Source organism: Hemibagrus wyckioides, linkage group LG22 (assembly GCF_019097595.1).
Source record: "Hemibagrus wyckioides isolate EC202008001 linkage group LG22, SWU_Hwy_1.0, whole genome shotgun sequence".
NCBI lineage: Eukaryota > Metazoa > Chordata > Actinopteri > Siluriformes > Bagridae > Hemibagrus > Hemibagrus wyckioides.
This window is the reverse complement of record NC_080731.1, coordinates 5,624,660-5,646,690: the sequence shown is the minus strand read 5'-3', so window position 1 is coordinate 5,646,690 and position 22,031 is coordinate 5,624,660. Positions and strand designations below refer to the sequence as shown.

Below are 22,031 nucleotides of genomic sequence, written 5' to 3'. Positions count from 1 at the left end.
AGTTGGCCTTAAAATGTCTTGGAGGCTTACTGGAAACATCGAAGGCATCACCAACTGCTTGTGTGGGCAGGTTACAGCTTGGTGGATAGGATAGGAATATCCGGCAGAGTTTGACCTTGTGGGGACATTCCGCTGATCTGCATGAGTACAAATTGAAATGTAGTTTTTATTTTCTCTTGAAAACTAAAAACAGCCCAAAGGTTTACTATTGGTTAAGTTTAAGGTTTATGTCAATGGGAGGAAGAGAAACCGTGAGTGTGTGTGTGTGTTTGTGTGTGTGTGTACACTATGTTCCTGCCCTCTAGGCAGATAAAGAAGCTTTATCATGTGAGCCACTTTGTGTTTAATCCACAATTACATTCCATTACAACCCCTATCAGTGCAGCTGTCTTTGGAGCCAACATTTCCAGATTCCTCAGCTTTTAATTCTCGACTGTTTACACCGACCGCACAAAAATTATTTATCCATTACGAAACGCTTTTCCATTAGACCGTCATAGGCACTGTAGCATCATAAGCCACAGTTTCATTTGTTTTGTAATATGCAGTTCAGTTCGCATCTCTGAGCCGGAAGATGAGAATGAGAAAACGTCGGAGAAGAGTGGTGTAGTGTTAGCTCTACTTCTGCTTCAGAGCAATTCAACTATCATTAAAAATAAATAAAGAAATAAATAAAAAACAATAACATGAGCAATAGACTCTTATAACATCTAATCCAGGCTCCTAGGTAACTGCTTGCCTTTGGTTTAATGGATGTTGTCCATTACAAGAGGACAAATAAATAAATGTAGTACAAATTCGTGTGTGTGTGTGTGTCCATATAACATCCTGTTAAGGTTGCTAGACCCTGAAACCAGAACAGAGTCACTCTGAAGCAAAAAAGTCAGCAGAAGTATTTAAGGAAGGACAAGGACAACAAAAATGTGTGTGTGTGTGTGTGTGTGTGAGAGAGAGTGAGAGAGAGAGAGAGAGAGAGAGAGAGAGAGAGAGCAGTCACTGAGCTTCTTTTCTGGTGAGTAGTGGTATTTAGGGAAGAGGATTAAACTACTCAGTGTGACAAGGTAGAGTGTGTATCAGAGATACACTCTGTGTTCTCAGTGGGGGGAGAGTATGTGTATGTGTAAGAACAGGTCTGCTGGTGTCTGATAAAGACACCCACATTGCTCATCGCTCATCGCTCAGCTTTTCCAAATCACCTACACTTAGTTCCTATAAGCACCGTTTTTAAAAAAAATGAAATTTTATTTCTATTGGGAAATCAATCAATTCATTAAACAACGTCTGGAAAAAAATCTGCAAACACCTACAGCATCAGAATGACCTGAACTGTAGATTTCAGGTCTTTGTTTCGTGTTAATTGCATGCAGAGAATCAATGCAGCCTTCCGGTTGTAGGCCATGCGGTCGGTTTTATTTGATTTCATCTCAGTGTGGAAAACAGTGAGAAAAGGAGGAAGGTGTGATGAAGGGACAGACAGTGAGACGACATCTATCTTGTGACTCTAAGCTTCTGAACTCGGAAGTCTGTTTGTGTGTGTTGGAGGTGTAACACAATGCCATTATCTGCATCTGTTCAGTCTGTATCTGTATGTGTCCTGTGGGAACCCGGTCCGACTCCCAGTCTGTGTCCTAATGCCTGCATACGGTTCATTTTATGGACGATTACATTATGCAATAATTAGCTGAATCTGGGAAGGCTAAAAAAACTAATGCTACGTTCGCACATACTCAGATTTTATCTCCGCAACTCTCCGGCCGCTGTACTACGAATTCACCAAGTGTTCCTGGTAATAACTTTTAGGAGTAGGTGGAGCAACTAGCAACTAAATCAGTTTTCTTGCTGCTATAAGGGAACATTTTGGAGGGAGATTTACAGCGTACATATACGAGATAAAGGAAAAGCAGCATGTGCTCTTTGCCACGGATCACTTGCTCTCTACTGTCTTCACTCTCATTGGTAGTCGCTGCACTCCATAAGTCTCTGCATATTTGCATAAAGTTCAACTTTTCTCAACAAACATGTCCTCTGAAGCTTTTGCACAAAGTTTTTAAAAAGACTGATGCTGCTTCACAGGGCAGAGGAGAGCGCTGTCCTCCCTCTTCTGAATACAGGAGCTCACAGACAGCTGTGATTGGCTAGTATTACCCTGATTGACAGCAGAGAAAGTACTGACATCCATCCAACAGCCAGTTTTGCTATCTTGACGCTCAGCCCAGGTTGTTATCAGGATCTCTTGCTTCTTTTCATACAAGACTTATACATGACATCATATTGATTGCTTTCTTTCTGAGCACATACTGTGTTCTTCAGTTTATATATATAACTGAAGACTTATGTGGTTGATAAGAATGTTAGGAAAATTATTTCTGTACTAATAACAAAATAAATATTGCGCTCACACAGAGACAATTGTAATGTTTCACAGCTTGACAACTTGGAACTTAAAGCGAGCAAAATGTGTGATCGGGAAACTCCAGGAAATGATTATTGCACTTTAAACACCTGAGATTGACCCGAGCGTGGCTTGAGACAATAGCAGCCCGTTATAACCAGTACTAGACTTTTAGGTGCATAGTGTAGAATGCAATTTATAAGTTAATAGCAACCGGTTACCACAAATTTCTTGCACTTGATGTTTTACCAGTTAAGCCAAACAAAGGTGTGGACTGAAATTATTCCTGAAACATAGCATTTAGTCTAAAGAAGGTCTCCTGAGATGGTTTAGCCTAAATCAACAAACAAGAACCTCAATAAAACATTGATTATTTTAACCCCCCTCAGAATGAACACACTGGTGTTTCTGGCAGATTCCACCATCTGGGCAGCATCAGAGTCAGGATGATGACTTCATGCTCCATTGATAGCCTTAAATTTGTAAGACACATTGTTCAAACTCAATGGCAAATCGAAGTGCTAAAACTGACTTAGAGTGGAGAGAAGAAGAAAAATAAAACAAAAACTTATCTGCCACGTTTCTTTTCAAGGGTCATTTAGCAAAGAAGCTGAGCTCACTTCCATCTGTAACCCATCGAACTCATTCAGCATAATTAAGGCTTTAAATACAATTACAGAGTCAGCAGTGTGTAATGAAGTCTGGGTAATTGTGTGTCACACTGAAGATGTGATGTTTCTGTTATTTGGAGACAATCTCACAACCTGAGCGAAGGTAAAGAAAAAGTTGTAGATGGAGGAAGAGGCTTCGTGTGAAAGTGTCTGTGTACTAGAGACGACACACAAGGAGATGCAAAGGAAATGTGCACAATATTAGGTAGGTGGTTTTAATGTTACGGCTGAAATAGCAACTAGCCATAACATTTTCGGGTGGTTTTAATACAATGGCTAACATGAGCCATAACATTAAAACCACCTGATTAATATAGTGTAGCTCCTCCTGGTGTCACTAGAAAGCTCTGAGGCATGGACTCCAAAACAAACCTCTGAAGGTGTGCTGTGGTATCTGGCACCGTGTCATTAGCAGTAGATCCTTTAAAGCAGGTTGGGTCTCCATGGATCATACTTGGCAACTTTGTACTACATTATCTCTTGGACCACACACACATTATTATGTCTATCGTTGGTCCTTCCTTTGACCAGTTTTGGTAGGTTCTAACCATCTAAGGTGGTTTTTCCTTGCCACATTGTCCTTATTCTTGCTCATTAGGCATGAATACAAATACAATTAAATATAACTGTAATATCAATCATGAACTTTTTGTACTACATTTCTTATATTCTTTAACACTGCATTGAGACAATGTCCATTGTTAGAAGAACTGAGGGCAAGAAGCTTTTATTATTCACACAGTGGAATTTGTTTCTTCTCATATCCCACCTGAGGATGTTGGGGTGAGAACGCAGGGGCAGCTATGATACAGCACCCCTGGAGCAGAGGGGTTAAGGGCCTTGCTCAAGGGCCCAACAGTGGAGCTTGGTAGTGCTGGGGCTTGAACCCCGATCCTCTGATCAACAGCCCAGAGCCTTAACCAATTGAACCACCACTGGCCGTTGTTAAAAGTGCTATACAAATAAAATTGAATTGAATAACTACTGCATCCCAAGAACACCCCACACACCCTGCTGTTTCTCGGACACACTCCGACCCAGTCATCTATCTAACCCTTGTCAAAGTCGCTCAGATCCTTACACTTACCCACTTTTCTTGCTTCCAACACATGAAGTTTGAGAACTTCCTGTTCACTTGCTGCCTGATTCATCCCACCCTCTTAATCAACATTATTCACCATCAGTGGTTTTAATGTTATGGCTGATCCGTGTGGTTAAACTCCCCCTGTTAATGCTTAAATCCAGGTCTAATTGCTAATGCAAGGGCAAAAGCAAATAAATTACGCAAGACTATTTGCATTCTTTATTCCCTGCTATCTGTTAGGATGACAGTTTTGCAGTAGGTTAACGTCCTGTTTTTTCTGACCCACCGTTAAACAGATGACATCAGCATAGGGGAAAATGTAGTTATTTTATAGATGAAATTATTTCAGACTACAGGGGGGTTTTCGTTCATTTCATTACTTTAATTCATTTCCCAGAATGACATCCGCAGTTAAGGATTCTCAGAATCAATGACAAAACGCCAGAAAGACAAGATGCCTGATGTAATCTTTTTTTTTATTATTATTATTATTAATGTTATATTTATTCGGATAGGACCGTCTCTGAAAATGCCAGAGATTTGAGTGTCCTCACTTGTACTTACACAGGGTCGTCACACCAGATGTTCATCGAGGCATGCTACATACGCCTCATATCTTTAATGCAAACTGATTGCTTTGGCCGTTATTCTAACAGCTTCCTGTAGGGCTTGTGCTTGATGATTCCATGCACGTAATGTGTAGGCAACCGATGCTAGGGAACACAATACTTCGTTTTAAATATCGTCTACTTTAAAATTGGTTCATCCCTACTCAACATTTACATCTTTTTTTTTTGCACATTACCTGGATTTATATCTTCTGCTACTTTAAGAGCAGAATAAAAACATTTTTCCAGAATACTCCAGATACTGATCTAAAAGTTAAGACAAAAGTAAAAATCCCAGAGATTCGTCAATAATTACTACCTTACCTCTCCTCCCCATGTAAAACTACCCCAATCTCAATAATGCTGAAATACTGTACTGTACAACTGCTTCCCAAACATTGCCTTGAAGACTACAGGCTATTCACTATGTAGTGCACTACTTGTGGAAGGTTTTTATTTATTTATTTTTCACAGTCATGATCCAAACAGTGTTGTATATTTGGTTTAATCACGAACGCAATGCAGCAGGCGAGTTTACAAATAATAACTTAAAATTCGAGATGCGATGAAATGCTTTTTATGACTGGATATATTAAAAAATAGAGTCAAATTTGAAACATAAAATAAGGAATAGAATGGAATAATAAATTAAATGGAATTTTAAAATGAAATGAAATACTATGGAATTAGCTGTATAGAAGAGAGAAAAAATGAACAGACAAAATATCTAAAAATTATAGCATATAAATACAATACAGTGATGATATGAATATGAATCCGGTGCTATGAATATACACCAATCAGGCATAATATTATGACCACGGACAGATGACGTGAATAACCACTGTGAATGATCTCCTCATCATGGCACCTGTTAGTGGGTGGGATATATTAGACAGCAAGTCAACATTTTGTCCTCAAAGTTGATGTGTTAGAAACAGGAAAAATGGGCAAGCGTAAGGATTTGAGCGAGTTTGACGAAGCTTCAGAGCGTCTCCAAAACTGTGGGGTGTTCCCGCTCTGCAGTGGTCGGTATCTGTCAAAAGTATCCTTTATGTCCTGTAAGTTCTTTACGGCCAGATACCACAGCACACCTTCAGGGATCTAGTGGAGTCCATGCCTCAATGGCTCAGGGCTGTTTTGGCAGCAAAAGGGGGACCAACACAATATTAAGCAGGTGGTCATAATGTTATGCCTGATCAGCATAATATGACTGTTTATGTACGGTATAAAATGCAGTAACACTAAGAATTTAGACACTCTTATTTTTTCTTATTTAATATACCTCCACTGCATATATCCACTTACATATGTAATGTCACTGGTCTTTTTTGTACTTATATATTTGAACCAAAAAGTAAATATTCGTAAGCACAAAGAAAGATATGTTTCAGGGGCAAAAAGTATGTTTTTAACATTGAAGAAGCTTCTTGACATTCTCTGGGACTATATAACTGATCTTTATTATAAGCCACTATATTATTGAAAGCAAAAACATCTCAGTCAGTACAAGCGGCCTGATAATAATATGCACGTGGAAAGCTCATGGACAGACATGTCATGCAGGATTTCAACAACATACTCTTAGGGAAGGGAAGTGAGGGAAGAGAGAAGCTCAAAAGGAGTTGCAGGACGACCTGAAAGCAGCAGGAACTACAACTACACAGAAAGAACTGAACTGCACCGCAATCGGCTCCATTTCTGCATCTCACACAACTAGACAAATCAGAAGTCTTTAAAATAAATAAATAAAAATACTTTCACGGTACATCATTTGAGCGCTTGCGTATTGCATTGCATTTAATAATCTATTTAGACATTCAGCACTAATATAAGGTCTCCGTGGTGCTGTTTGAATTTTATAAGGAAATGAATAGAAATGAGTGGTTGGTTTTAGAGGATTTTCAGTGCAGAGTGACTGAAAACACAACACTTCTACCACATGACTAGCAGAATTGCTACCAGACAAATGGTTCTTTTCATTCAAGGCAATTCCCTGAAGAAAATCAAGCATCCATATATGCAGTGGATTGAGTTTCAGTTCAGCTGTTCCAACATTTTTAAGCCCAGAGTACAGCACATTTCCTTCAGGGCAGCACTGCAAACAGTATAATAACAAACTTCTGATTTAGCTCAGTACTTCAGTACATTAAATAATGAATCAGTGTAATCCTGTGGAGCGAGTTAATTTAACACCACGCTTTATTTCCTACTGTTGATGTCTAGGATTTATTTTCTTCCGTTGATAAATTTTAGTAAGCTTAAAACAATGAAACGTCTTGCCAAACCTCCCTCAGAGTTGGACATTGTTTTACTTCATGTTCTCAAATGTTGTCTCTCAGGCCAGCTGTATTTCGGAGCTTATGTAAGACAAGCAATAAATATTAACGATTTTTGGTGAACTTCTTATGAATAGTAATGTCTAATGGGGAGTTTCGAGCAAACATTCTGAGAAGCACCCTACAGCTGTATATTTATATAAAGTTTTAGCATTAGGTGAGATATTCGGAATGGTGAATACCATAAGGTTTAATATTTAGAAATAATAATCAGGAATAATATAAAAGTGGCTGAAAATACGAAGCATTAATCATTAATATTCAAAGGGCTGTGGAGGAAAGTATGGAAACAGTCAGAAAAGGGACAATTAAAATAAACAAAGCGACTTTGTCAAAACTTTTGCTTCATTATTCATGCTTTGTGGATCGATTTGGCCGTCTCGCTTTAAAAGAGGTGCTCAAAAAGCAACGATTCGTTCCGCAATTACCCATCACCGCTATCATTAAAAACTGTTATTAAACCACCGAAGCCGATAGAACTCTCCGGGAAAACTTCTCAGGAGTGCAAATGGGCGTTAATATCCCAAACTGTGACTACATACGGCAGACTAGGATGTGATATTTCAGAGGAACAGCTGTCAAATTGTCATCTTTAGAAGCACTTTGTCTCCAGGGAAAGAAGTGAGAGACGTTACGGACGCTCTGTCCATAATGGCGGAGTTGATGACGCTTGTAGCACTAAATGATGATGGGAATGAAGCTTCATACACGAAGGCTACATGATTGGCTGACAGAGTCAAGTGAAGGAGGCCAAGAGGCCTGCACACCAGCTCCCAGTGGAGCAATTAAGTCAGGAACAGCGGCACTTGTTTACACGGCCTTACTGCTCCAGACCAGAGAGCGAGCAAATTAATAACCACGACTCAACAGGGAGGTGAGAATACACCGAGACTGACCCCGTCAGGCTTTTAGCGACGTGACCGGCCTGTTCAGAAAGATACACCAAATTCACTGACAATTACACTGGCTGAACATCATGCAGAGCTTGATTCAGATTTGCAGAATTCCCATGAACCCTGTCCTGCACACTTTAGTTAGTTAGCTGTCGGTTAACTAGTTAGTTGAAACAGGTCTGTTAAGAGCAAGGATCACCAAGGATGGGAACCTGTGTCTAGACATATTTATATGTTAATCATATGCTGCTTTTATAACCTGTAACATGTTGACAGTGTATAATGCAATAACATTAATGCACATTTGTTAGCCCTAGACTAAAAACTTGCTAATTTGCCTGTAGGTGGTCCTGTCCTGCCAAGGTTATAATAGTTTTAAGTGAAATTTAAAACCAGAAATGTAATATTTAACAATAAATAGTGCATAACACATATATAAATGTATAATATAAAGGAGATGTAGTTAATCTAGATCCCTGAACAGTTTAATGAACTAGTTCTTCTTTGTTTATGCATATTTTACCAAACGCTAGCAACCTAGACTCATCATAAACATCTCATGTTAAATAATAAAATGTTAAAAAAATTAATGATAAATTAATGTAAAAATCCCTGTGTAGGAGCTGTTGCTAAAAAAAAAAAAAAAAAAAAAAAACGCATTCATATAAGCCTATTGTTTCCGTTACTGCCGGAACTACTTTCCGTGCCGTTCGTTATATACAATTAATGCACAACTTCTGACCAATCAGATTCGAGAATTCAACCGCGCGTAGTAATACAAATGACACGCACGTGCCTGTGATTAATGTGACAGCACAGGCTATAAGGAGCTCGCTGTAGTTCTGTTAGCTACCGCTAGACGGCGACAGACGCACAATATTTCCACTAAAACGCCTAGAATCAAGCAGAGTTTTCTGTGCTCAGCACCTTGAGAAGCGGATTAATGACCAGGTACTGAATTTTTTTTAGGTTGTTCGACAAATTGATGATTGATGATAGGAGGTAAATGATGAAGCTACACAATATCACATAAAATACCTTACTTGTTGCTTGGAAATGTTTATTATGAAATGTGATTTTTATTGCACATTTTTATTTTTATTGAATATCTGTGTTGTCATTTATCTACCATAAAATGATTTTTAGTTACCAAATAATAGCCTTAAAATACCTAAAATAGACCAAAATGCATTTCTAATAACCATGATGTTTTTTAACAGTGTGATTACCTTTAATTGAAATATTTCTTTTTAATTTAAATTTTTTTTTAATCATTTTTAGCTAATATATTTCATTCAATATTTGTGTCAAGGTGTTAAAAAGCTAAATAAAAATAATTGCTAAATAAAAAATTGTCCATCTGTGCAGCTGCTTTCATGCTCTCAGCATGAATGTTTGTTTCTTTTTATAGCATTTTATAAACTTGTTATTTAACAGAAATAATATTGTTTCTTATTTCCTGACCTTAGAAATCAACTTCAGAAGGTCAGATTTGCTATCACAGTGGACCACAAAATAGCAGCTGATTATTCAACTGATAAGCTAAAATATTTTCCCGTTTATTTTTCCCCTCAGAAAACTGGAGTGAAGATCTGAAGCAGTGGCAGTCGACAGCTGTTGTGTATCAGCGTGTGTGTGCCCACCCGCTGTGTGTGTGTCCTCTTTCCCACTGCTGTGTGTTTGTGTTTGTGTCTCCTTGCTGCCCTTGACCTGACTGAAGTGTCACCATGTTCTGGACTCTTCTCCTGGCATTGATCCTATTGCTGGTGCTCCAGGCCCAGCTGTACGTGTGCCTTCGGGAGCTCAGATCTTCCACCATCCCTGTGATCTCTGTGAACCCAAATGAGACCACCAACAGCAGCACCTCACGACGCATACCTGGTGCCATCATCATCGGGGTACGCAAGGGCGGCACCAGAGCCCTGCTGGAGATGCTGAACCTTCACCCAGATGTGGAGGTGGCCAAGGCCGAAGTGCATTACTTCAACATGGATGAAAACTTCCAGAAGGGTTTGGACTGGTATCGTGCGCAGATGCCTCTCACCCTTGCCGGGCAGGTGACCGTGGAAAAGACTCCAGGTTATTTCACAGCACCAGTGGTTCCAGCTAGAATGTGGTCCGTGAATCCGGCAGTGAAGCTTCTTCTGATCGTCCGCGACCCGGCCGAGAGGCTTGTCTCGGACTACACGCAGGTTCTACACAACCGCATCCAGCAGAACAAGCCATACCAGCCTCTGGAGGAATTGCTCCTACGCCGAGGACATATCAACCCCAACTACAAGGCCCTCCAAAGAAGCCTTTACCACCAACATCTGGCCAGGTGGCTGGCACTTTTCCCCAGGGAGCAGATCCACATTGTTGATGGAGAAGCGTTAATCCGGGACCCATTCCCAGAACTCCAGAAAGCAGAGAAATTCCTGGAACTTCCACCGCGGATAATGCCAGACAACTTCTACTTCAACACCACTAAAGGGTTTTACTGCCTGCTTTCTGCAGGACACGACAAGTGCCTGGATGAATCGAAAGGAAGGCCGCACGCACCTCTCAGCAACGAGGCTTTCCAAAAGCTCTGTCGATTCCTCAGGTTGCCCAATCAGATCTTTTTCAGGATGACGGGCCAGAACTTTGACTGGTGCTGATAAAAGTTTTCGAAACTTGCCATGAAACTTGCCATCCTGCCTGCTCAGAACTCTACACGCTATTTGTTATGTGACTGAGATTTGATTAACATCTGGGTTAATTCCAAGCAAGTCCAAGAACTGAGCTGAACAAGACAAATAACAAGAGCACAAACGTGGAAAACTGGAAGACTGTACTCCTTGCTCGAAGGTTCCTCCTGGTGTTGGTTATGCAGAACTGCAACAAACCTGATCTTCAAATTCAGGGCTCTGGATTAATGGACTCAGGCTGTAGATCAGGGTTTATGAATCTTATCCACAGACGAGCTGCTTGGTTTTTAATGAAAACCAGCAGCTACTCCGGCACTTTGTGGATATGATTGTTGAGCCCTACTGTATGTTAAAAACGTTAATACATAAAATTGTAAATAAAATAAAAAAACAGCTGCTGAGGGATATATGAGTAAAATATGGGAGTACTCACATTTCCAACCAGACAAACATCATGTAGCTTGTAATTTGGTGTACTTTACAAAGGTTTGTACAAGTGTATGACTGAGCTCCATCATCGTTCTAGTAAATAGCTGGATTTTTCATTATTTGCCATTTGTATAATGAATCTGTACGGTCTAGCGTTTTGATTAGAAGCTTCTATTTTAAACCCTTTAAAACAATATGTTCTGTCTGAATACAACACATATCATACAATACAGATGTGCACAATCATCATTTAGGATTCAAAATGAAATGCTCATAGTAATATCGTTTCATATCATTCAGTTCCTTTCAAGAGCTAATCATTTTCCCAAACCAAATCACCCTGATTTTTCTTTCTCAAGAAGCGATAGGGATATGTTAGGCAGCAAGTGAACATTTTGTCCTCAAAGTTGATGTGTTAGAAGCAGGAAAAATGGGCAAGCGTAAGGACAAGGGGCAAATTGTGACTGGATCAGAGCATCTCCAAAACTGCAGCTCTTGTGGGATGTTTCCGGTCTGCAGTGGACAGTATCTATCAAAAGTTGCGAGGTGGGGCCCAGTTTTAGAGATGCTCTAATCCAGTCATCTAGCCATCACAATTTAGCCTTTGTCAAACTCACTCAAAACACTTGCCTGTGTCATAGGCCCCACCTCGCAACTTACTCGACGTAAAGGATCTGCCACTAACATCTTGGTGCCAGATACCACAGCATATGTTCAGGGATCTAGTGGAGTCCATGCTTCGAAGGGTCAGGGCTGTTTTGAAAGCAAAAAGGGGGCCAACACAATATTAGGCAGATGGTCATAGTGCTATGCCTGATCAGTGAGTAATTATGAAAATGATAATGTCAAATCACCAGGAAATGACAGATTTTGTCTCAAAATCTCCTGTCAAGTGTAAAGGACCATCTCTTCCAGTCCAGTTCATACTTACTATCAGTGATCATACATTCATCTTCAGTAACCACTGTGGCTTTAGAGCTTATCCCAGGAACACTGAGTGCACTTCATGAGCTGTGAGGTGGTGAACCCTAACCACTCTACCACCGGAGGAGGCATCAATCCATCACAGGGCATGTTAGACACACTTTTAATTATATCGCACTTCAACAAGTCAATTGTCGCAAAACTATTAACAAAAATCCCTGCGTAATTATAGAGCGCTACTGAGCAAGCCACAGGCAACAGGAGCAAGAGAGGAAAAAGTGCTAATTAACTATGTAAAGAACAATACAATCTCAAGAGCAGTCAGAACCTTTTACAGCAACCAAACTCGTTTTCTCTTCGAAATCAGCTCGAGTACTACATCCTGAAACAAATTACAAACAAAAGCAATCAAACCTTTATTCCAAATATCATGCATAACTCAAATCTTTTAGATGTGCATCCAAATTATTTGTAAAAGGAATCATTAAAGCACTGATTAGAAACCGGACCTTGAGTCTGGGCAGCTGTCTAAGTGCCAATAATCGAACATCCTCTTCATCTCCAAGATGTTAAAAGGCATTGTAGAAAAAAACAACAACTCTGGATCCACCAAAGCAGTTACTGAATAGCAAGTGAGTGAGCTGATTTTTATAGATTATTCAGCAGTGTGTACCGTGCCTGGAATAACATGAAAATTGAAGGGAAAGAAAAAGACAGGACATTTTTTGTTTTGTAAAAAATGTGTTTTTATCAGTTCCATTTTTCAGTATAAAACACTTCCATAACTCTGGCCAATCAAACAAATTCACTTTCATAACAGGACAAAAATCACAATTCCTGCATCTCTCTCTAAAATAGCTTTGAATACAGGGATCTGGTTTTAAACTAATTTCATAGATGATAAACTAACAAATTACTCAGGGTTAGCTAATACAACATGAGCATTAATTTAAAAAAATAAAACAAAAAACAAAAATAGAAAAAGAACGGATGAACAAATGAATGCAAGTTTATCTGTTTATCACAGTCCGAACACAAGTCCTTGAGTCCAGCCAACCACGATGATGGTGTTTATGCCGTCTTCTGCTGGCCCTTCTTGCCAATCAGGGACTTGTGGATGTGAGGGATCACACCTGCAAAAACACACAGTTATTGTCAATCGAGTCCAGACCGAGTTCAGAAATAAAATGTATCTATGCATCATCCTTTGCTTTTCATAGCAAGCCAATCACTTAGCACATTTACAACACAGAAGTAAAGAAAGTGTCCCAACTCACCACCACCAGCGATGGTAGCCTTGATGAGGGAGTCCAACTCCTCGTCTCCACGAATGGCCAGTTGTAGATGGCGGGGAGTGATACGCTTCACCTTCAGATCTTTGGAGGCGTTTCCTGCCAACTCCAGCACCTGGTTAGAAACAACCACTGTCAATCAAATGTTCCCATTTAGCGCATATGGAAATGAGGAACTTATCCTACTGGTGAAGCAATGTTACACACACAAAGTTTAAACCTAGCACACACACCCAAACAAAACAATTCCACCAATGGTCTTTGAGCAGGAAACAGTCACAGTGGCGCAAACATTTCTCACACACACATACACACACAATACACTCCATTATCACCGTCTCCAAACCAATAAATCTTACAGCAGAAATGGCTCTGTAAGTCACACACAATGTCTGTTTTGCCAGACTTAATTTTGAGATATTCGCTACAAAACAAGATTTGACGGCCGCAGGGTATCTTTCAGACTCTCTTAAGAGAGAGCATGGACGGTAAGATTTCCAAAATGCATTTACTTGGTCACCTGGTGCAATAATGGTGCTATATCACCTATTTGTTTTTTTACTTCTACAGAACTTAAGTGCACAAGATCTAAAAAGACATGCAAATCGAGACTTTTTGTATAGTATTATATTAGTATTACAACATTACAAAATACAAAGCGTTGAAAATGAGGAATTTATCTGCTTTATCCATACGCCAAGACTGTATGGCTGAGCCAGATCAGTTTGTGTTAAACCTGACACTTGGTAGTCGTTGAGTTGGAAAGGAATGATAACACAATAGTTCCACCGGACTCTGATGAGTAAACTGCCTTTACCTCAGCTGTGAGATATTCAAGAATGGCAGCGCTGTACACAGCTGCTGTAGCTCCCACTCGCCCATGACTGGTGGTGCGGGTCTTCAGATGCCTGTGGATTCGACCCACAGGAAACTACACAGTCAAAAAAGAGCCATTATTTACTATTGTAGGGAGAAAAGAAAAAAAATCATAAATTTCACTAATGAAAACACAGGAAATGTAGCCATCACTCCATGGTTTATTGATACAGTGACATGTGCTTTTGGGAAGATGTACATAGTCAAGCTAGCGTGGTCATAAGTCAAAACAAAACTGAGAAATGACTGCAACATGATCTAGCTCAAATGTGACCTTGACAAACCTGCTCTTCTGCCCTGAAAGAGACTAACATGCTTGTAATGACCTTTTGGGTTCAGGTATATAAAGCTCGTTTTAGTAATATACAATTTTACTGTAAAAGAAAATGGCATTTTCTCACAATGTAAAATTAGCGATAAGTATGAAAACTGTTGACCGAGTCTCTGAAAACTGAGCAGTTTTCATTCAGCCTTTATTTTCGCAGTCAAAATTTAGAACACTGACGACTTAGTGAATATTAGTACTAATATTGGCACTTACCTGAAGTCCAGCCCTTTGAGAGCGAGACACTGCTTTCGCCTTGGCTTTGCCGCTGTCCTTTCCTGCTTTGCCACCAGCCTAGGATTTAATAAAATACACAGAGTTTTAGCTACAGAGTGAGCAAACGTACGTTTATTCAGACATATGAATCAGAGATTAAAATATGCTTATAAAAATATCGTAAGGAAAGTTGGCATGGCCTTTCAACTTTAAGGAAGTATGTACGGTCTCACACTTTCACCCATAACTGTGTCATTCTGTATATATGATACATACTTAAGTGTTATAGCTCTTAATTACTAAATAGTGGATGCTGGATATAGGAAATACTGTAATAATAAGAAATGGCCAGTTATCAGAATAAATTTTTAATGAAAGGCAAAATAAATTTCTCTGCCAGTCTCGATGCTAAATCAATTTAGTTTGCCTTGCGTGCGCGCTGAATCAAGTGCGGAATCGACTCCCAGGTTTTGAACTTGACTCATAATCCGTAATGCCAGGAAACAGAGAACCGACTCATTTTGAAATCGACTCCAAAGTGAACCGAAGCCACGATCTCGACTTTAACAACTTGACACACCCGATATAACATGTTTACGGTATGAAAAATTAAATAAATCAACTTTTCCCAACTCCACAGGGAAGGATTTTAGTTATCTACGAGCCAATCAATGCACGTAGCGTAAACACTGCATCATGAAAAAGTCGTGAAACGTATGTAAACCGTGTACTGTGAAACATTTTCTCAAAGATTTTCTCTTTAGTAACGTGCCGTGCCATTTCCATCGACACATATGCCCAAAGACAGATAGATAAACTGACTTTAGGTCATATCCAATTAATATCTATATGTATAGCATTTTAATTAAGCCGGTTTTACAAACAGCTTCCTGGATCTCAATGAATGAAGTAACAAGCTGGTAAACTAAACCTAGTTAACACATACAATCCAAAACAACCGCAAAAAAAAAAATATCCACACGATTTCAAAACTCATCTCGTTCGTCTAGAATAAAACACTTTTGCATCTTTTCTGGAAAGCGATTTCTATGTAACGTCACCCAGCTAACCTAGCGAGATAAATCAGCAGCCATGAAAGGTAAACAATCCAAACCAGAGCTGTGTTACGGGTAGTAGCTTCCGAGTTAAAGATTACTAATCTCAACCAAAAATATCCTCTTTACAGTCAACAAGGTGCAATTTCAGACCACGCCAAATGACCATCGGTAATAAAAAAAAAAAAGAAGAAGAAAAACTCCGACATCACATCAACCTTCGAAAAAGAAAGTTGCAAATTCTACTAAAACAAACAAACACGCTGTTTTCCGAAGCTGTTAGCGCGCGGAGACAACGATGAAGCTAAGCTAACGGATTAGCACAAAAAAATCGCCGTTTACTCATTCAGATAGATAATACCGTCAAACGCAAGCTACATTCAACTGAACGCCAAAAAATGGTATAGGTGCAATAAAGCCAAGGGAAATAAAAGAAAAACCGTACCATTGTAAGTGTTGGTTGTTTGAGACGCAGATCCGAGAGGACTAAGCTAAATCAATTTGGCCTCAAACAGAGAGGAACAATAAACCCCCCTTTAGAAGAGAAACACTTCAAGGTAAACGAGCAGAGACTTTGGCCAATCACGTACGCCGTTGTTGATTCGAATTCTACGAGTAGCCAATGACATCGAAGGTTGCTGAACGCTTTCCCCCCATCCCCCACCGAAGAACGGTATTTTGCACATACAGAGTGAAGGCGGGACTTAATACAACTATGGAAATGAAATGGACTCAAAACTTTTCTTCTCCCTCTACGACTAATATATATATATATATATATTAGTTTAAATAGATAGTAGATAGAAGTTTAAATAGATAGTCCTTATACTTTAAAATAGTTATTAATAAAATTACAGGTGCTCAACTGGACAAGCTGTATTTCACGGGTCTTTTTACAGTTTTGTAGGTCCAAATATTAATAACTTTTCACAAAACGGTGAAAACCCAATCCGCGAGTAAACACAATTGACAACAGAGTGAGGCGGGACTAAGAGTTTGATTGACGTCGCAAATCGACCAATAAAAAAATCTAAGTTTGACTTAACGGGCAAGCTCCTAGTCCAATCAGGTTATAGGGAATACATACTCGGATAAGGTCGCGAAGGTTATTTTTCCCACTCGTATTCCAACAAACCCCGCCTCGTCCTCTAGGATTGGTTCAGTGTTTTATGTATACGTGAATCGATTGGACAATGTAGAAGTCGTTCACGTCGCCGTAGCAACCTCGGCAACTTCAAGCGCATCTGAGACACATCGCGGAGGCAATAACAACATTTTTTACAGCCGGGTTTAACCAAATCATAATTAATACTTTTAATTTTTTTTAACCAATGTTTGCTTTTTTATTATTTTACCACTAAAAACTACAAGTCAATCTCAGGGTAGGAGGCGGGTTTTTGTCGGTATACAGGTGGGAAAAATGACTAAGCGGTAGAGTGCTAGAACGCAGAGAAGCAGCTGCTGGTGATGGTGAAGATGGCGGATGGGGATAGTGGGAGTGAGCGCGGTGGAAGCAGCGGTGGTGGAGGTGGAGGAGGCAGCGGATTCCCCCATTTCCAGCGGGATCAAGAAGAGACCCAGGAGCTGGCCTCCAAACGCCTGGACATCCAGAACAAGCGTTTCTACTTGGACGTGAAGCAGAACTCGAAGGGCCGGTTCGTGAAGATCGCCGAGGTCGGCGCTGGGGGCTCCAAAAGTCGGCTAACGCTGTCCATGTCCGTGGCGGCGGAATTCCGCGACTACTTGGGCGACTTCATCGAGCACTACGCCCAGCTGGGGCCTAGCACGCCGGAACAGATCGCACAGTCATCAGGCGGTGAGGACGGCGGGCCAAGACGGGCCTTGAAGAGCGAGTTCTTGGTGAGGGAAAATCGAAAATACTACCTCGATCTGAAGGAGAACCAGCGCGGGAGATTCCTCAGGATCCGGCAGACCGTTAACCGCGGCGCGGGGTTTGGAATCGGAGGGGGAGTGGCCCCTGGGGCGTCCATGCAATCCGGACAAACCATCGCTCTCCCAGCTCAGGGATTAATCGAGTTCCGCGACGCCTTGGCCAAGCTTATAGACGACTACGGCGGCGACGATGACGAGCTAGCCGGGCCTGGATGCGGCGCCGGCGGCTACAGCGAGCTACCCGAGGGCACGTCCATCACCGTGGACTCGAAGCGCTTCTTCTTCGACGTTGGCGCCAACAAGTACGGCGTGTTTCTGCGGGTCAGCGAGGTGAAGCCCAGCTACCGGAACTCGATCACGGTGCCGTTTAAAGCTTGGAGCAAGTTCGGGGGAGCTTTTTGTCGCTACGCCGAGGAGATGAAGGAGATCCAGGAAAGGCAGAGAGATAAAATGTACGAGAGGAGAGCGGACGAAGAGTCCGAGGGAGACGACGTGGACGACGACTGATTTTCGGATCCCCCCCAGAACCGGGCTTTTGGGTCCATCCACGCGTTTGACAACTTTGAAAGGATATGCATGATGAACTTTAATACTAAAACACCTATCGCGAATAAAGTTGTGTGACTGACAAACATGGCGTAAATAAAATGTTAAAAAAAAGAAGAAATCTGTAAAGCATACCCAGAGCTAGCTAAGCTAAGATAAACGACTTTTATCTAGCTAGTTAGCTAGTTAGCTGCATTAGGCCTAGTTAGTGAAAGCTCCTTTTTTTGGTGCAGACCTGTTTTAAATGGCATGTTAAGAAAAGGCATAATTAAACCAACCAAAAAACCTGTTCCTAATATGCTTATGAACACAACATGAGCATACAGTGTTACTTATTGAGGTTATTTACAGTATGTATTGCCATAATTTGACAGAAGACCAGCAAATTCACCACAAGTTTATTCAGGAACTTTGTTTCATGGATTTTCTCACCTTTCTTTCAGGTCTTCGGTAATGGATTTATTTACTTTTGGCTCCAGTTTCTGGGCTACGATTTCATTTCAATTGTTCAAGCTGAAACTTGGATTATTTGCAGTATATACAGACACATTATGTGGACCATTGACACAAAAAAAAGGTGCTATGAAACATTTCACCACTCCCCTTAAACATTACTGATGTGTATTATTATTATTTTATTATTAATATTCTTAGTAGTATTATTATTATTATTAGGAGCATGTAAAATACAAAACCAGTTCAATGTACATACTAAATTATTGTAGATCATTCTTACAGAGATGCTCGAAGGTTGACAAAGCACACAGCCACTATTATCCTAAAGGATACTGATACTTTGACACTTTGCTCTTAAATTAGAAAAGTTAGCACATATATTGAGCGTCATTATTTTTTAAAGGATACTACATTAACCTGTTTTAAGCCGGCGCCTCGGATACCTCCGCAAGAAGCGATGGGAGATTTGGTATCTGTCCGAGTTTGACTGTCCTACTAGAAGTTCGCAGAAAGAAATTTGAGTGTAACTGGAAAATACATTAGATTCAACGTAAAGCTCACCCACCCAGGGTTAAATACTTATTTTTAAACATGAAATACAGAAATATATAGAAATATATTTATATATAGGAATATAGAATTGATTCAATTATAACAGGCTTATTTAAACAAATCTTGAATGCAGTTATCCAGTGGGATATTTCTTCTGTGTCGTTTTTCTTTTTCTTGTCTCATATGGTCCTTATTTGACAAAGGCCATAAGAACATAGAAACAGTATTTAAGATGCTTTGTAACCTTTCTCTCAGTAATTTGAATTCCTCCTCAAGAGAAATGTTTCTTTCAGCCTTTTGTATGATTTGTATCTGAATATGCATAAGACATCAATCATCTCCCAGAACAGCCTAATCTCATTAATCTCCATCTTGTTTCCATAAGATTTTTAAAAGTGTATGTCTGTTACAGTTTACAGCCATCCTGTCGAATGTACATTGTACCTGTTTTGATCACTGTATGCTGTGTTATTAACATAACGTTTCATTTTCTCTAGAGAAGAACAAGCAGGAAAGAAAAACAGTGACATTTGTCACACATAGCCTCGATGCATGAACTTCGTCTTCAGGTTTTGGTTTAAAACCCTTGTCATATTCACCACCTGGGAGCAATACAATTTTCTACTACCTTTAAAATCAGTTTCAGTTTTGCCGTCAGTTTAGGTCTTTTCTGTACCATGATCCCATGAAAAAGGCAGCTGTTCAGTCAACATCATTCTGCTGTAACACTCCACCGACTTCCTTTCAACGACAAATAAAAATTCTTTGCTGATGAAATGATGCTTGTTTGAGCCGTGTGTATGCGTGTGTAGGAGATGAAGTTCACAGAAATTTGTGAAAATTTGTCAACAGTAATGGAATATGAGATGTGCTATTTGTTTAATAGCATGTGTGTGTACAGATTTCTAACATTCAGTATACACCAATCAGGCATAACATTATGAGCACTGCCAGGTGAAGTGAATGACACTGATGATCTCATCATGGCACCTGTTAGTGGGTGAGATATATTAGGCAGCATGTGAACATTTTGTCCTCAAAGTTGAAGCAGGAAAAATGGACAAGCGTAAGGATTTGTTGGAGTTTGACAAGGGCCAAATTGTGATGACTAGACGACTGGATCAGAACAACTGCAGCTTTTGTGGGGTGTTCCTGGGCTGCAGTGGTCAGTATCTATTAAATATGGTCCAAGGAAGGAACAGTGGTGAACTGGCAACAGGGTCATGGGCGGCTAAGGCTCATTGATGCACGTGGGGAGCGAAGCCTGGCCCGTGTGATCCGATCCAACAACTTGCTGAAGAATTTAAGAAGAAAGGTGTCAGAATACACAGTGCATGACGGGTCAGAGCCATTTTGGCAGCAAAAGGGGGACCAACACAATATTAGGCAGGTGGTCGTAACGTTATAGCTGGTAGGTGTAGTTTATTAATGTTTACCCTGTGTTATTAGCTTGTGCACATTATCAGAAATGAACTAATGAAGTGTGTATGGTGCTATACCAATGTACATAGCACCATGCTGACTGAAAAAATTACTGTCGTGTCTCAGATCACATACTTGTATACTATTCCAAAATAATTATTGAGTTTTCATATTACACTTAGTGTTTGAATGTTAAAAACCTCTTAAACCTACCAAAAGATCTGTTTTAGGCACCACACTTTTGGATGTACTTGATTATACAGTCATTTGAAATGTAATATACTGGTTTTTGCTTTGAAGCACGGCCCACTGACAACAATTACGGAAAGTTTTTTTGCTTGACCTCTCTGTGTCCATGTGGGCTTGTTCCAGGTTCTCTAATTTCCTTTCACCTCCCCAAAAAACATTCCAGATTAGCTAAGATAAATTGCTAGTCTCTGTGCGTGATCATGGTGTCCTGTATGGTCATATCCAGGCTGTTTTCCTGCCTCATGTCTTGTGTTTCTAGGATGTGGATCTGGCACAACCCTGGACCACGATAAAGCACTAATCCTGGTACCTTCCTCTAGCATTAATCTAGTCCTTCCCTGTCCCATCCAAAATAAAGAAACAACCTGCCCTCAAATATTCACCCAAATCAGTTGTAGCTCTTATAAATTCACCAAGAAGCATCTCCAACAATAATCATGCACTTTTTTTTGCCACTTTAATAAATAATACATTTAATAAATGCTCCTTCATTAGGTATGTTTACACGCACCCGTTTTCATCAGTCTGAATGGATTTAACCTGACTCTAGATACGAATAAAGAATCTCCAATAAAGTGACCATTTGTAATTCACCAGCATTGTTTGTGGGAGGTGGAAGAAAAGTGGAGAACTTGTATAAAACCCACAGAGGCACAGGGAGAACATGAACACAGACAGTAACCAGAGCACAGGATCAAACCAAGCACCCTGGAGCTATGAGGCATCAATACTACATGCTGCACCACTGTGCTGAAAGGAAGAAAAAATGCAGTGAAACACTGCAGATAAATAAAACACACTGTCACAACCTAGTGGCATAAAGAGAATCGAAAACTCCAAATGTTAGTTTTGTGGTTCACAAAGAATCCAGTATGTAAGAAGAACCCGACAAGGCTGTATGATGGACTTCAATGCTTATGCTTAGTCGGTTCTACACCACATCAATAACTTGCTGAACAGACTACCATCACTTCACCTTTATTGTTTACTCACCAATGTTAAAAGGAAGAGCACCAGAGAGACGAGTACAAAAAGTCAGCGTGGAAATGAATAAACAGCACTCTTTTTACCACCTGATGTGAGTTGAGAACCATGACATCTAAGCCAAGACCAGAACTATTCATAATACACTATATTTCG

General features: G+C 40.1%; 3 protein-coding genes across 3 annotated transcripts in view; 2 read left to right on the top strand and 1 right to left on the bottom strand.

Moving 5' to 3' along the window:
• Positions 1-12,367, top strand: part of hs3st1l2 (heparan sulfate (glucosamine) 3-O-sulfotransferase 1-like 2) — a 28,752-nt gene extending 16,385 nt beyond the window's left edge. The window contains exon 2 of the mRNA XM_058374808.1: positions 9,563-12,367. Coding sequence (XP_058230791.1) covers positions 9,715-10,626 — 912 coding nt within the window. The 5' untranslated portion in view covers positions 9,563-9,714 and the 3' untranslated portion in view covers positions 10,627-12,367. The remainder of the gene's footprint in view (positions 1-9,562) is intronic.
• A 378-nt stretch (positions 12,368-12,745) lies between these two features.
• LOC131343261 (histone H2A.V) lies at positions 12,746-16,371 on the bottom strand. Its single transcript, XM_058374809.1, has 5 exons — positions 16,219-16,371; positions 14,719-14,796; positions 14,119-14,232; positions 13,287-13,416; positions 12,746-13,142 (listed from the first exon to the last, which is right to left on the bottom strand). The coding sequence occupies exons 1-5, from the start codon at positions 16,219-16,221 to the stop codon at positions 13,081-13,083; spliced, it is 387 nt and encodes a 128-aa protein (XP_058230792.1). The 5' UTR covers positions 16,222-16,371; the 3' UTR covers positions 12,746-13,080.
• Positions 16,372-16,896: 525 nt separating this feature from the next.
• On the top strand, positions 16,897-18,947 carry purba (purine-rich element binding protein Ba). Its single transcript, XM_058374807.1, has one exon. It carries the CDS (start codon positions 17,241-17,243, stop codon positions 18,171-18,173), a length of 933 nt encoding a protein of 310 aa, XP_058230790.1. The 5' UTR covers positions 16,897-17,240; the 3' UTR covers positions 18,174-18,947.
• Positions 18,948-22,031: the final 3,084 nt, after the last annotated feature.

Bases quoted from the DNA above. Each gene is read 5' to 3' on its own strand.
- LOC131343261 (XM_058374809.1), bottom strand. The intron at 14,233-14,718 runs GTAAGTGCCAAT...TTGACTGTGTAG, and splicing joins CTCAAAGGGCTGGACTTCAG to TTTCCTGTGGGTCGAATCCA. The intron at 13,143-13,286 runs GTGAGTTGGGAC...GTGTTTTTGCAG, and splicing joins GGCTACCATCGCTGGTGGTG to GTGTGATCCCTCACATCCAC.
- purba (XM_058374807.1), top strand. From the start codon at position 17,241: ATGGTGAAGATGGCGGATGGGGATAGTGGGAGTGAGCGCGGTGGAAGC.